General features: G+C 35.8%; 1 protein-coding gene across 1 annotated transcript in view; it reads left to right on the forward strand.

Moving 5' to 3' along the window:
• The window catches only part of COL25A1 (collagen type XXV alpha 1 chain), a 477,363-nt gene that overhangs the window by 394,849 nt on the left and 68,746 nt on the right, over positions 1–13,768 (forward strand). Inside the window, exons 16-18 of the mRNA XM_058721691.1 lie at positions 7,248–7,280; positions 7,744–7,779; positions 12,753–12,797. Coding sequence (XP_058577674.1) covers positions 7,248–7,280; positions 7,744–7,779; positions 12,753–12,797 — 114 coding nt within the window. The remainder of the gene's footprint in view (positions 1–7,247; positions 7,281–7,743; positions 7,780–12,752; positions 12,798–13,768) is intronic.

Below are 13,768 nucleotides of genomic sequence, written 5' to 3' on the forward strand. Positions count from 1 at the left end.
TCAAACCCACAAACTCTGAGATCATGACCTGAGCCAAAGTCGGATGCTTAACCGACTGAGTCACCCAGGCACCCCATAAATATTTTTAAAATAAAATGGGATGTCACAAATTCTAGATAATGTATAGCTAGGTTTCCAGTAATATGGCTTCCATGGAATAAAACCATTTATTCATGTGTAAATGGGGCACTACTCCCTTGATACTCAGAGATATAAAAATACAGTCTCTAGGGGCGCCTGGGTGGCTCAGTTGGTTAAGCATCCGACTTTGTCTCAGGTCATGATATCACGGTTTGTGAGTTCGAGCCCCATGTCAGGCTCTCTGCTGACAGCTCAGAGCCTGGAGCCTGCTTTGGATTTTGTCTCCCCTTCTCTCTGTCCCTCCCATGCTCATGCTCCGTGTCTCTGTTTCTTAATAATAAATAAACATTAAAAAATGTTTTTAAATAAAATAAAGTTTCTAAAGTGATTCCATTTGTTGCAATTTGGTTAGAGAACATGTCACAGGATTGGGATGAGATTTAAAAGTTTGAAAGTAAATGTCATTTGATTACAGCCTCTAATGCAGTCTTGAAAATTTGCCTCAACTTGAAATCTACTAAATTCAGATATTTTGTCAGCCTTCTCATTCACTTTTTTCATCTTTTAAACCATTATTAGTGTTTATATTCCAGTGGTCTTGTGGTTCATCTTCCATCCTCCTTTCATACTGCTCTCCCCATCTATCATTATAGCTTTTGTTTGGATTCATACTTTATATACATCTCTGACATAGGAAGGGCCTTTTATTTCACTTGTGCTGGATGCTAAGAATTAAGAAAAGAACTTTTAGGAAACTGAAAATAAAAGGGTCAGATTTTAATTAAAATCAAGCAAAGTAATTGAATGATTAAAAAAAGATTTATTCATTTAGGCTCACATTGGAGAATAAAAATATTTCACTTTGAAAATTATTACAGTGCAGATGGTTAATGGTTAGTCATAAAAACATACTCATAAAATAAAGAGAAATATATCTTTCTCATTCTTATAAATATTAATATAAATATGGCATGGATGATGGTAGGAATGAATTAATGTCACCAAGTAGCAATTATGTTTGTGTTCAAGGAGCAGTCCAGAAATTAGAGTCGACCCTCAGTTTCTTATAGACCAAGGTTTCTCACCTTTAGCATTATTGACATATTGGGCTAGATAATTCTTTCTTGTGGGGGCCGTTAGATATTTAACAGCATTCCTGGTTTGCTACCAAACCTATCTCTAGACATTGCCAAATGTCCCCTGAGGGACAAAATCACTTCTAGCTGAGAAGCACTGCTATAGACCCCTTTTATATACCTGTCAAATTTAATTATCATGCTGCAATAAAATATGGCATGAATATGTTTAATACTTAATAAGACCAATGATATACCTTGATGACTCTCAAAGTCAGCGTTTCAACCGCCAGAAATATAAACCTGGATATTATATTTAACTTTTTTGTTTGTACTCAAAACCAGAGGTCATCAAGCCTTTCCTGTAAAGGGCCAGAAAATAACTATTTTAGGTTTTCTGGGCCTTGTGGTCTCTGTCACAACTATTCAACTCTGTCCTTACAGTGTGACAGCAAGCATAAACAATATGTACACAAATGAGTATGGCCATGCTCCCATAAAACTTTATTTCTGGACACTGAAATTTTAATTTCATGTAATTTTCATGTGTCATGAAATATTGTTCTTTTCATTTTTTTCTTAATCATGTAAAAATGTAAAAACCATTCTTAGCACATGGGCCACACAAAACTGGAACTGGCCCACAGGCCTTCGTTACAAGTCTCTGCTTAAAGAAAGGAAATCTTCTAAACAGAGAGCAGTTTTTTTGAGTGAAAAAAGTTTATGCCAAGTCTGAACAATACCTATGTGGATTTATGTAGAGAATTTTATGCTTTTAGAAGTTGCATTTAAAGCTTCATTTTTAGAATGTAGACCAATAATTATTTCTTTAATCACACATTTTTAACATTTAATTTTCCAGTAGTAAAGTAACCTTTTTCTTTGAAAATTCCAAGTTCATCTCAAAGGAATACTGTTTTATATTAATGCAAATCATTTACCATATTGACTCACACATAGTAAACTCTCAATAAATGTTAGCTTTCTTACCACATGGAAATTGAAATCAACTAGACTGGTTGTTTTCTTTTTTATCAAGAAGTTTTACTAGTCAACTGAAATTAAGTACAAGAAATCCTTCAGTTGAAACGGAAATCATTTCTATAAACTTTCAATAGGTCTAAACAGGGGATTGTAAATAGGAATGTGTAACGTATAATATGTAATCTGACCTGTAGCATTCATCCCGAGAATGCCGTAATTGGAATATAATTTTTGATGTGTTTTTTTAAAACATTTCCTGCTTCTGTCATATAATTTGTTTCCAGTATGTTGGAAACAGCCTTCTCATGGCCTTTGGGTTCAGTATGTGAAACTCATTCATCATGTACCAAGTTCTAGATGTAAAATCAAAAAATGCCTTTTTTTTTTTTTTTTGCCATTGATGTAGTAAATTACATCATTGACTGATTCATTTTAATAGGATTTTTTTTTTTTTCCTTTTGATCCAACTCCGTGCCTTTGGATGGTAAAGCAATCTAAACCTTTCCAGACTGGTCATCTGGAAATGCTGTGGAACTGTAAAAACCACTAGGCTGGGTTTTGTCCGTGGCCAGCAACTGCCGTGCACTCTAGGCTTGAGAGTGTCATGGCAAAGAATGATTTCAGTCATGTGTGGAGTGACTATGCAAAGGTTATGTTCTGCTCTTTGGGGTGTTAATGCCACCCAACAAATGCAGAAATGGATTTGTTATCTCTTTTGGTCAACTTGAAAGTAGGTGTTTGTGCAGCACGCTGAATGGTTTGACCATGCCACTCTATTAATCACAATTCAGTCTGCAGATTCAGAAGCTCTACCTTCACTGTCTAGCTACAGCCTCTCTGTGCCTTCATTTTCACTGCTCCCTCAGTCTCCATTCCTGTAAACACACTGTCTTCTTAGTTTATGCCCACATAGCATCTTTGATTTGCATCCTCTGAGCCTTTCCAGAATCCACGCCCATATTTGGAGCTACCAATCAAATTGTCTTTTCTTAAAATCACGTGTGAAGGCCTGTCTCAGAGAGCCCCCACCCCCACTCACCTCCACATTGCACCATCCCGGGTCAATGCAAGGCCCTCTCTAACTTGGCACATATGGTTCTCTCACCTTACAACACTCTCTGTCCACTCCCTCCTCCATGTTCTATTCTTCAGTCCACTGAGACCTTAATTTATAAGTCATTTCCCTAAGGCAGCCTTTCAGTCTCCCCCAGATTGGTTAGGCTACCATCTGTGCTCCCATACTCCCATACAGAGTACTCTGTGCTCCCATAGCACTCTTTAAAGTCCCTTTCATAACTGTTATTGGGATTTATTATAATTCCTTTTTTAATTGGACATCCGGCTCATTGGAGAAGGAAAAACAAATAAATAAACAAAAAACTATATGATGCCAAATTATTCCCAGCATCAATCCATGTTCCTGGCATATAGTTGTAAGATAATAAATATTTATTGAATAAACAACCTTTAAAATTTTTTTTTCCTTTCAACTGTTTTTTATTTTTGTGGAATGGTAGAACTCTTTCCTGTGACAAGCATTTGTTTATCATGTCTTCTGGCATATAAGGGGCACAGAATATCCTAAACATGAGAATCTCTTCCTACCCCAGATTAAAAAAAAAGAAAAAAAAGGAAAGTATTTTTCATGCTTTCAACCAATAACATTTTTGTGTACATATATTAGTATGTGATTATCATGAGCACAGGTCAAGGGCAGGGATTGTAACTGCATTGCTTCCTGTTCTCACCCAGCTCCTCGCATCCCTGCAAACAGCTGGCACATAATGGGTGCTCAACAAACATTTACAGAATGAATTAATGAATGACAGAAATGTCACCATATTCACTTCATTTATCCACATAGACTTTATTAACACATGCATAAAGTTATATACCAACTATTGTATTTGAAAATTAGCATGACCAAAACCGGAAGCTCTTTGTGTTTGAATGATCAATGGTAAAGCCCAATCTATTTATCTCAAGTGTCTTCTCAAAGAATTTTCCCATTTGTGACTTACCCTGTTAAAACTTGAGTTTCCAGACCAGCTGACTTATGAAGCTAAGAGTCTACTTAAGACGTAGTTGGGAGTGGAAGAGAGCCAAAGCATAAGAGACTCTTAAAAACTGAGAACAAACTGAGGGGGTGGGAGGGTATTGAGGAGGGCACCTTTTGGGATGAGCACTGGGTGTTGTATGGAAACCAATTTGACAATAAACTTCATATATTGAAAAAAAAGACATAGTTGGGTTTTCCTACTGTAATCCTGCATTTGCTCTCACTTTTGCAGAAATGAGGATTATGAACACTGACTGTTTTATTTCTACTCTCTGCAGCATTATCCTTTAAAATGTTTAACTTATGACTGGCTTTCAGCAGTTGTCTTGCCACTTAAAAGTTAGAAAAATTCCTCGAGATTTCACAGTCTAAGTTTTTAAAAAGAAAATTAAAATATCACTCATAGTCCCCCATCAAATGAAACTGCTCCAATTTCCACAAATAAATCAGCCTTTCAGGAAACTGTCCTTTTCTTTCCATCTACTTCCTATGAGAACTAAATCTAGTCTTTATTCTCATTTGTGGATTATCCAGCCACTTTCCACTAAGACACTAAAAATAAAAGGTTTTATTTTTTTTTTTATTTATTTATTTATTTATTTTTTTTGGGACAGAGAGAGACATAGCATGAACGGGGGAGGGGCAGAGAGAGAGGGAGACACAGAACCGGAAACAGGCTCCAGGCTCCGAGCCATCAGCCCAGAGCCTGACGCGGGGCTCGAACTCACGGACCGCGAGATCGTGACCTGGCTGAAGTCGGACGCTTAACCGACTGCGCCACCCAGGCGCCCCTAAAAATAAAAGGTTTTAAACTGCAGTTAATACAAGCAGCTTCCTTTTATTTACAAGTTTACTGGAACCTTTATGCCCTGTTGTCAAAATGAAATAAACCAATAATTCTTATTCTAATAAAAAGAACATGGCAATGGAGTATAGGAAGTCCAAAATTCACTTATCCTCTTGTTGCTTCAATGTCCTTATCTATTAAATGAAAATAGTAATATCTGCCCTATCTCATCAGAGTTTTATGAGGTATAAATGAGATGAGGGAAGGGACTTAGCAAAGTCAAAATTGCTTTTAGGAATACAAAGGTCTTATTGTGCAAACTATTACAAACCTGATTCATTGGTGTTGATGGCTTTCAGATTTGATTTAGTAGAAATAGAAATAAGTATTATTTTATTAGCCACATTTATTTCACTTCCCATTTGGAACTCAATCAAATGTTAATGATTAGAAAGAGAAATCAGTATAATATAATATTTAAGGTCCTTTTCTTATGTTTTGTCATGTTTTAATTTTTCCTTGGGTTAAAACAATTACAGACATCACAGAGGATCACATATATATCAGTTTCCTCAGTAAGCTAATTTATTACTCCCTTCTTCTTCCTAAGCTTGTTTTCCTTCCTAAATTTTTTTCATTTTTTTAAGTTTATTTATTTTTTTGAGAGAGATAAAGAGCACAAGCAGGGGAGGGGCAGAGAGAGAGAGGGAGAGAGAGAATCCCAAGCAGGCTCCACACTCAGCACAGAGCCCCGCACAGGGCTTAATCTCACAGACCATGAGTTGGACACTCAACCTACTGAGCCACCCAGGCGCCACTTTTTCATTTTGATCCTTGACTGCTGACTTATTTAAAACATTATTTTTGAGATTTGTTCATTTATTCATCATATATGTATTGAGCATATACTATGGGCTAGGCACTGAATAAAAATTGACACTGAATCTGCCCCCATGTGGCTGATTGTCTAATGAAGGGACAGACAATAAGTACGTAATTATGGAGTGAGCTCTGCAGGACATGAACAGAGCTCAGTGTGAACAGTAAGATGTGGATGTAAGGGGCATAAATCTTAAGTTGGTTGGTGAAGGGTTCTTTGAGGCAGAGCCACTTAAGCCAAGACCTCAAGAGAGAGAAGATGCCAGCCTGGAGAGGGGGAAGGGATTCAGAAAGGGGGACAAGTGCTCCAGGCACAGAGGCCTGAGGCCTCATCTCTGTCTCTGAAAGAGAGTGATGAGGAGCTTCCTAAATCCAGAACAAGGAACTAGACCCCTGGAGTTCCTTGAGCACTTGCACAGATGTGACAGCTGAGGAAATCCAAGTATGTGCCTTCCTCCTTATGGCTGTTCCTATCTTCTTGACAGTCTCAAATGGCTAAGTTTTCTCCCTGTTTTGCCTTGTAGCATGTTCACGGGACAAGGGGCTAGAAGGAGCTTAAAAATCTAGGCCCATTGCTGGCTTCATTTCAGAAATAAGCAACATTCTTAACTAACCTCCCTATTCTTTTCTACTAATCTCTCTGCTTATTTTATAGCATATTTGCTTTGAAAATGTAGTCACCCTCTGTGAATTCCCAAAGGAATACATTGCCTTTTAGAAAACCAGATTCTATCTCAAGATCTTCTCTCGGATTGTACATGTGTCCCTGCCACCCATGAGTCATCCATCATCCTGTAATTTTCTGGTGACTGCATCACGATGAAATAAATGTAAAGCTAGAGAAAATGTGCCGGTCATAAGTGTGACTGTGCTTCATGAGGAAAACAAACTGACCTGCTACGTGGCTTTTTCCAGCTCAACATCATTAACCCTTTGACTTCATCTGTTGAACCCTGACTTTCTGAAGACCCAGAGGGTCAAGGAACTCCCAGTAACTGATAGCCCGTGACATTAATAAATTCCAGAGATAGAGAAAACCAAAGTTCCAGGTCTCCAAATTATAATTTATTACTTTAGAACACACTTTTAGCACTATATCAAGGGAAGAGATACATATTTGTATATTTATATTTACTTTAAGGAATATAGTCGTTAAGTATTTTGCTTTCAAAATAAACCCATGTTTTTAGAAAGTGCATTGTTTACCTTGGAAATTGTTTACATCTTAACAGCTGATATGTTGATATCATTTTATGGAGCATAGTCAGGCCCGTTAGTCATGGGGCTCCCTTTGAGTGCCATGTCGAGATGGTTTTCTGTGTGTTTGTATGTTTCCTATTCTCATAACTTGTGGAATAATCTCCCATGGGTTTTGTTTTAGGGTGACCCTGGATCATCTGCGGCAGGAATTAAGGTAACTATAGCCTTGTGAGTGTTTATACCCCAGGAGTTACAGTGTTGAATTTTATAAGTCTCTGCTTTCTCTTCTTTTGTTCCAAGTTTGATGGTTATAACTGTTTTTATTCTTCTTCAATAATCAGCTTCCAAACACAACAGGGAGTATCTGCTAGAAATCTGGTAAAGGCTTAAATAAGAGGTCTTGCCTTCACTTGTCTCTGTGATTGGTTTTTATGGAAATGTGGATTCATATGTGAGCTTTAGTTATGTCCGCAGCAAAAAAAAAAAAAAAAGAAAAAGAAAGTTCCTGTCTCTAGTGAGATATAGAGTAATAGAATAAAGTGAATGAAACACATATGATCAAGGAGACTAGGCTGTCTCTGTGAAAGTGTCCAGAGGCCTGAGGTTTTGGAAAATTGTCTTAAGACTGTTTTTTGTTTTGTTTTGTTTTGTTTTCATCTTTGGTTTTCTTTGGTCAGGGGGAACCTGGAGAATCTGGTCGTCCAGGGCAAAAGGTAACATCTTTATTCTAGTGTGTTCTTTGTTTCATATTTGCCATTTTATATCTACTATCCACTGTGTAAAATGAAAGCAATTATTGCAAAATGATACAATTTTCATGCTTTGCATGCGGAGTGTTATTGATTGTTCTGCATTTTAAAAGGACTGATGCTGACCATAGCCAAATATGAAACACTGTGTACATGTAAAAAGATGCTTTATTAACTAACGTCTGCATATACTCAGCTGTTTGAGGCTAACAAAGATCAGTTGGGTTGGAATGCCAACAACTTATCTTGCATGTTTAAAGATACTCTGCATGTTTCTATCATTCATGAGAAGAAATGAATATTTACTAAACTGTTTCAGTAGGGAATGATAGTTTCTTATATTCCTTTTCTTTTCATTTCAAATGCTTCCTTACTGATAATTTTTTATGTGAATCATATCTACCTATGCAATGAATGTTATGTTATACAAACCAGATTTGTTAATAAACTAAATTTTAATTGGAGACACTAGCCAAGTACTTTAACCATTAATCTACAGATACATATGTGATTTTTTTTAATCATTTGTGCTTCACTTCAGTGATCAATTAGAGGATATGCAGTGATTATTTTTTGCATTCATATTCTCATTTGGGTCTGAGGCAGGAAACAACTGTTAGCAGTTTATTGTCTGAGCATCTGGATATCAGTGCCCAATGTGGTTAGATTTTAGATAACAGATGTATTGTAGCTAACAAGTAAATGTGAATTCCACATTAGGTTAAAGCTCTTCAGATCACGACTCTGCCTTTATCTAGCAATAGCTGATGTTGTAGAAAAAATGTGATTAGAGACATAGAATTTGCCTCATTGGTATAAAGGAAAACAGAGAATAAATCTCATTATAGGAGTTTGGAACCTTAAGACATGAAAAAAATAATGTCCCCACACTCTTGAAGTCATTGAGAAGATCATTGCTTTGCTTTAAAGACTTAACAATGAAAGTAATTTTTGAGAAGGTCTTTCATGTTCTTTTAAAATTTTTAAAAATAGAGTTTTCTTTGAAACACAGGCTCTAAGAGCAATGATTCCTCAGGCCCAGTTTCAAGTAAAGTTCAGACTTTTTCAAAGGGCCCAGCAGAACTCTGCGAAATTTTCTATTTAATCCCTAAGATTTCCTACTGATTCTTTATGTAAGAAATTTGAAATTAGTGCTATCATCAGAGATCTGTGGTCTGCTTTGGTTTGAAAAAGCAAATAATCTTCTCAGATGATCTAATTTTAGACTCCTTAGTATTTAAAATTTAAAGGCTAAATTTAAATTACTCTCTAAATCTGATATACTAAAAGAAATGCCTACAAGACTATTATGTCTTTTTAACAAAAACTGAAACGAATCTGCTATAATCTTGTATAGGTCCCACTGTTTTCAGAGTGGAAGATCTCAAATGATTTTCAATTTTTTAATAAAATATTGCCTTCTCATGATTATTTAGAAATACAGGTTTAGATTCATTCCTGGAAGTTTATAGGCTTACATATGGAAACATTGGGTTTCCTTCGTATTTCATTAAAAATCTGCTTTAAATTATATCAAGAGAAGGGGTGGATTCATTAAAAGCTTACAACCTATTTGAATGAGTATGTGCCCTGAAATGCACAGCATCTTTTTCATCAATATTTAAGCCAGATTCTACCCTTTGACGCAATCTCACTTGCCCACAATATTTATGACTTCCTTTGTCTAATATCAGGATTTGGCAGTACTTACCCCAACATTGCTTTAAAAGTAGAGTATTCCCATGCTTGCTGCTTACTTACATTAGAAAATGACAAACAGAACTGAGTACAGAATCAATTCAAGAGATCTTCCATAGCATTTCCCTCATCAGTACAGAACTGTGCTGTGGATTCAGTACTGAACCTCCTGCATTAGGGACATTCCCAGAAATGTAGGGTTTCTGGACAGAAGGAAAAGCCCATTGATTCGCTTTCCACTGCCTGGTGTTGTCCAGTATGAAAATTTGTTATTTACATCCACATTCGTAATGTAGAAATGGTTTCATTATAGTTTGTTTTTTTTCTTTTCGAGATTCAACAGTAAAATGTGTGATTGATACATGAGTTAGAGTGTGTATTTCTGTTTGTAAAGTGAATGTGTAGATTTATAAAAATAGGTATTGTGTTTCATCACATAGTTCTTACTTTTCTACCTTCTCTGCATCTCTTTAAAATATATTTTTTAACTTTAAAGGGATAAAAATACTTGATTCCCCATTGGAAGGGACCCTCCCAGTTGAAGTATATCTAGAAATATATACTGCATATCTAGAAATATATACTGTAACAGAAATGTGGGGCAAAAGCAGAGTCGAATTTAACAGCAGACAAGGGTCTCTTTTAATGGAGGGTAAAGAGTCAAAAGGAAAGAAGGAAAAATAACCCAAAATATAATGGGTAAATTTTAATCTACTTGGACAAGTATTCTTCAAATGGAAGAACAAACCAATTCTTAATTAGGACCCACATCTGACCTTGGGCTGTGCATGCCCAAGACCTCACCCCAGAGAAGCTCCTGAGCTAAGAAACAGGCAAGAGTGAAGGTAACAAAACATTGTCTTAACTGGAAGACAGGCCTTCATGGAACTCATATAGGAAGAGAAGTCTTCCTGAAAATGTTGAGATGTTCCACAAAGGGTAACATTAAATATTTTATAATCTTTCATTGTGTCGACTGCTACATTAAATAAACATAAATTTGGAAAGGTCAAGTTTACAAAAATACAATACTATGAAATATGAATTCATGAAATATCTGTCCTTTACAAAGTTCATTTAATAATCTAATATAAATATATATATATATACATACACATGTGATATAGGGAATAGCTAAATGCTCAGAGTCTCTGTAAGTATTCAATCTACGTTACAAAATATTCCATAATGTCTTATACACATTTCTCACTGTTAGAAAACATAGATGTGTGTCTATGTATGCATGTGTATATAAAACTCTTTTTTTTTTTTTTTTTAAATTTTTTTTTTTTTCAACGTTTTTTTTTATTTATTTTTGGGACAGAGAGAGACAGAGCATGAACGGGGCAGGGGCAGAGAGAGAGGGAGACACAGAATCGGAAACAGGCTCCAGGCTCCGAGCCATCAGCCCAGAGCCTGACGCGGGGCTCGAACTCACGGACCGCGAGATCGTGACCTGGCTGAAGTCGGACGCTTAACCGACTGCGCCACCCAGGCGCCCCTAAAACTCTTTTTTTAAGTAAACATACAATCCTTTTAATATGGTAGAAGGGAAGTGTGTGGAGAGGACATTTCTCTTGTATAGAAACAGTGATAGGACCTATATATTTTCACAGATGGTTCAAATAGGATGTCCTGAGTTTGAGGGGACTTTTCTAAAACAATACAAAACTATAGATTTATCACCAATATGTTTACTTTTATTGGTTGTATATTCTACTGCAGTTTACTGTGCATTCAAAGGCCTTGTACTTTTTTTTAAGTAAAAAAGAATCTTCGGTAAAATATGGATGCAAGCCCTATTTATTAGAGCTTCTTAAATTTATTGATTGAAAGGCAAAAGGGAAAGGAAAAAGAAAATCCAATGTATAATGTTTCTGTGTATAGTTTAATCTACTTGGACAAGTATTCTTTGAATGGAATATCAAATTCTTAATGACCATTCTTTCTTCTCTGGCTTAACCTCATCTTAGTCTTACTGTTCACAGTGCAAAATTTCAGTTATATAGTTTCAAACGGCGTAGTTTTTCTTTTGCATTCCTGAAGCTCCTGTGAACTAAACCATCAGGAAAGTCATTGTCCCCTCTATGTCTAACCATACGGCTTAATAAACAGTGTGTGGAGTCATTTTTTTTTTTATAATACCAGAGCACATTATGGCTTTTCGTAACATGAAAATACTACTGTTAAAGATGAAATATCTGGTTATTCTTAATAGATTTTCTATGGAATGGGGATTGTCAAAGCATTTAGATTAAAAGCAGTACCTCTCTTTACCACTTTTACTTAGTTTGATGCCCTAATCTCTTTGGGGTATTTTTGTCTATCCCACTGACTGACCATTATGAAACAGTGTGTGCCTTTTAGCCTCAAATATTGTTTCCACAAATAATAGTCATCTCAGTCCAATACAGGATGGACTTTCATTTTCCCCAGCATTTCCTTTATGCTTCTTTAATGGAATTCAGGAGATTTTCTAAGCAATGTAACCTCTTGTCACTGTACTTTGTACTTAAAATAATGTAGACAATTCTGTGAAAATGAGATTTAGTTTGACTCCAGTGCACTCACACAAAATGTATCACTTAATCTCAAACCTGAATTCAGGAACAGCTGCACACAGGGTACCATTAGCCCAAAATTGCTAAGCAGGGTTACCCAGACTCAACAATGGTCAGAGATACAGGCTGGAGTTAAGTATAATCTTAACCGTGCATTTATCTTCTCATCATTCAGGAATGGAAAAGAAATCTTACTATACTTTTAAGTGAGCAAGACTTAATGTATATTGTTTTGGTGTGACCATCTGTTCACACAGCCAACTCTTGATTATCTGAGGTAAGAGAGCCCTGGAATAGGATGCATTATTCAAATGCGTACATAATCCTCATTTCAGCAAAGAGCCTCAGCTTCCACAAGAAATCATTTACCAGGGAATATTAAAACGTAGGAATGCCTTTTCCTTCTACTTCTCTTGCTTGCCTTCTGGTAGAAATGCCAATGAGCAGTGAGATGGCAGGAAGAGAGAAAAATCCAGAAAAATCTACAAAATAGTCAACCAATCCCTGAATCAAGAGTTGACTGAACTGTAATCTCACCAAAGTCCTTGAAACTAGACAGCATTTATGTATGTATATATATGCAGCAAGTATTCAGCTAGGAACATTTACCATGTTTTTCTCCACATACTGTGACTGAGTGACTATTGTTCTATAATGCTATGTGATTTTCCTATGTAGGGTGAACCAGGGCTTCCTGGGCTTCCTGGACTTCCGGGGATAAAGGTAAATACTGCACTGACAGTCTCAGCTTCATAGAAATGTAATTAAGAAAGCCACAAAAATCAAAGGAAAATAGGAAAAAATGAAAACTAAAAATATAATGCCTCTCTTTAAACACTCTCCAGCCATCTCACTTAAATTTTTTAAATTGAGAACTAAACACAGGTATTGCTAACATTTGCCATTGCTGGACATATGGCAAGCATGTCTGGACAGTATATTCTACTGTTGAACCTACTACGCCCCTAGAAAAATGTAAGTGCCAATAGGAATTCTTTTAAGTCTAGAATGTCTACTTTCACATTTTAATTGTATTTTTAACATCCTATCAGATTTTGACCAGAATCAGAGTCTTAACATCCCCATCAATCGAACATGGAGGCAGCTGTTTTTGTAATTCACTCATTATAATAATGAGTGAATAATAATAATTTAATATGTTTTCTGCTTCCACTTCCTGTCAATAACTCCCACTGCAAAGTACAAATCCGATTACTAAACTATTCTGACCCATATACTATTTCCATGAACTTTGTATGTATCTTTTGAAATAATTGCTTAAAGCTTAATTTGAAAGCATAGTTTTACATGTTTTAAAACTACTTAAAAAGGTCAAGAAACATACGTTTTTAAAAATTATTTAAAATTTTTCACATGGCAACTGGCAAGGCTTAAACTTCTACTGCCTTCGCAGTAGTTACTCCTTTAAGATCTGCTTTTTAAAGCTTAAAAGTAAAATAATCATAATTATAATCATAATCATAATTACATAAATAAAGATTAAAAGTCTTAGGTATTTTTTAAATTCTAGAAGCGTTTGATAGAGTAACATGATGCAAGTAAGATTTTTCCTTACATTGTTTTCATTGATTTTGAATCAATCTTTAGCGTGCATTAGACCATTCTAAAATTACTAATCCTAGTTTCAGTGTGGGGGTCATGTGTACTGTTTGATGAAGATTGTGTTTGAAGTA

This window comes from Neofelis nebulosa, chromosome 3 (assembly GCF_028018385.1).
Source record: "Neofelis nebulosa isolate mNeoNeb1 chromosome 3, mNeoNeb1.pri, whole genome shotgun sequence".
Classification (NCBI taxonomy): Eukaryota; Metazoa; Chordata; class Mammalia; order Carnivora; family Felidae; genus Neofelis; species Neofelis nebulosa.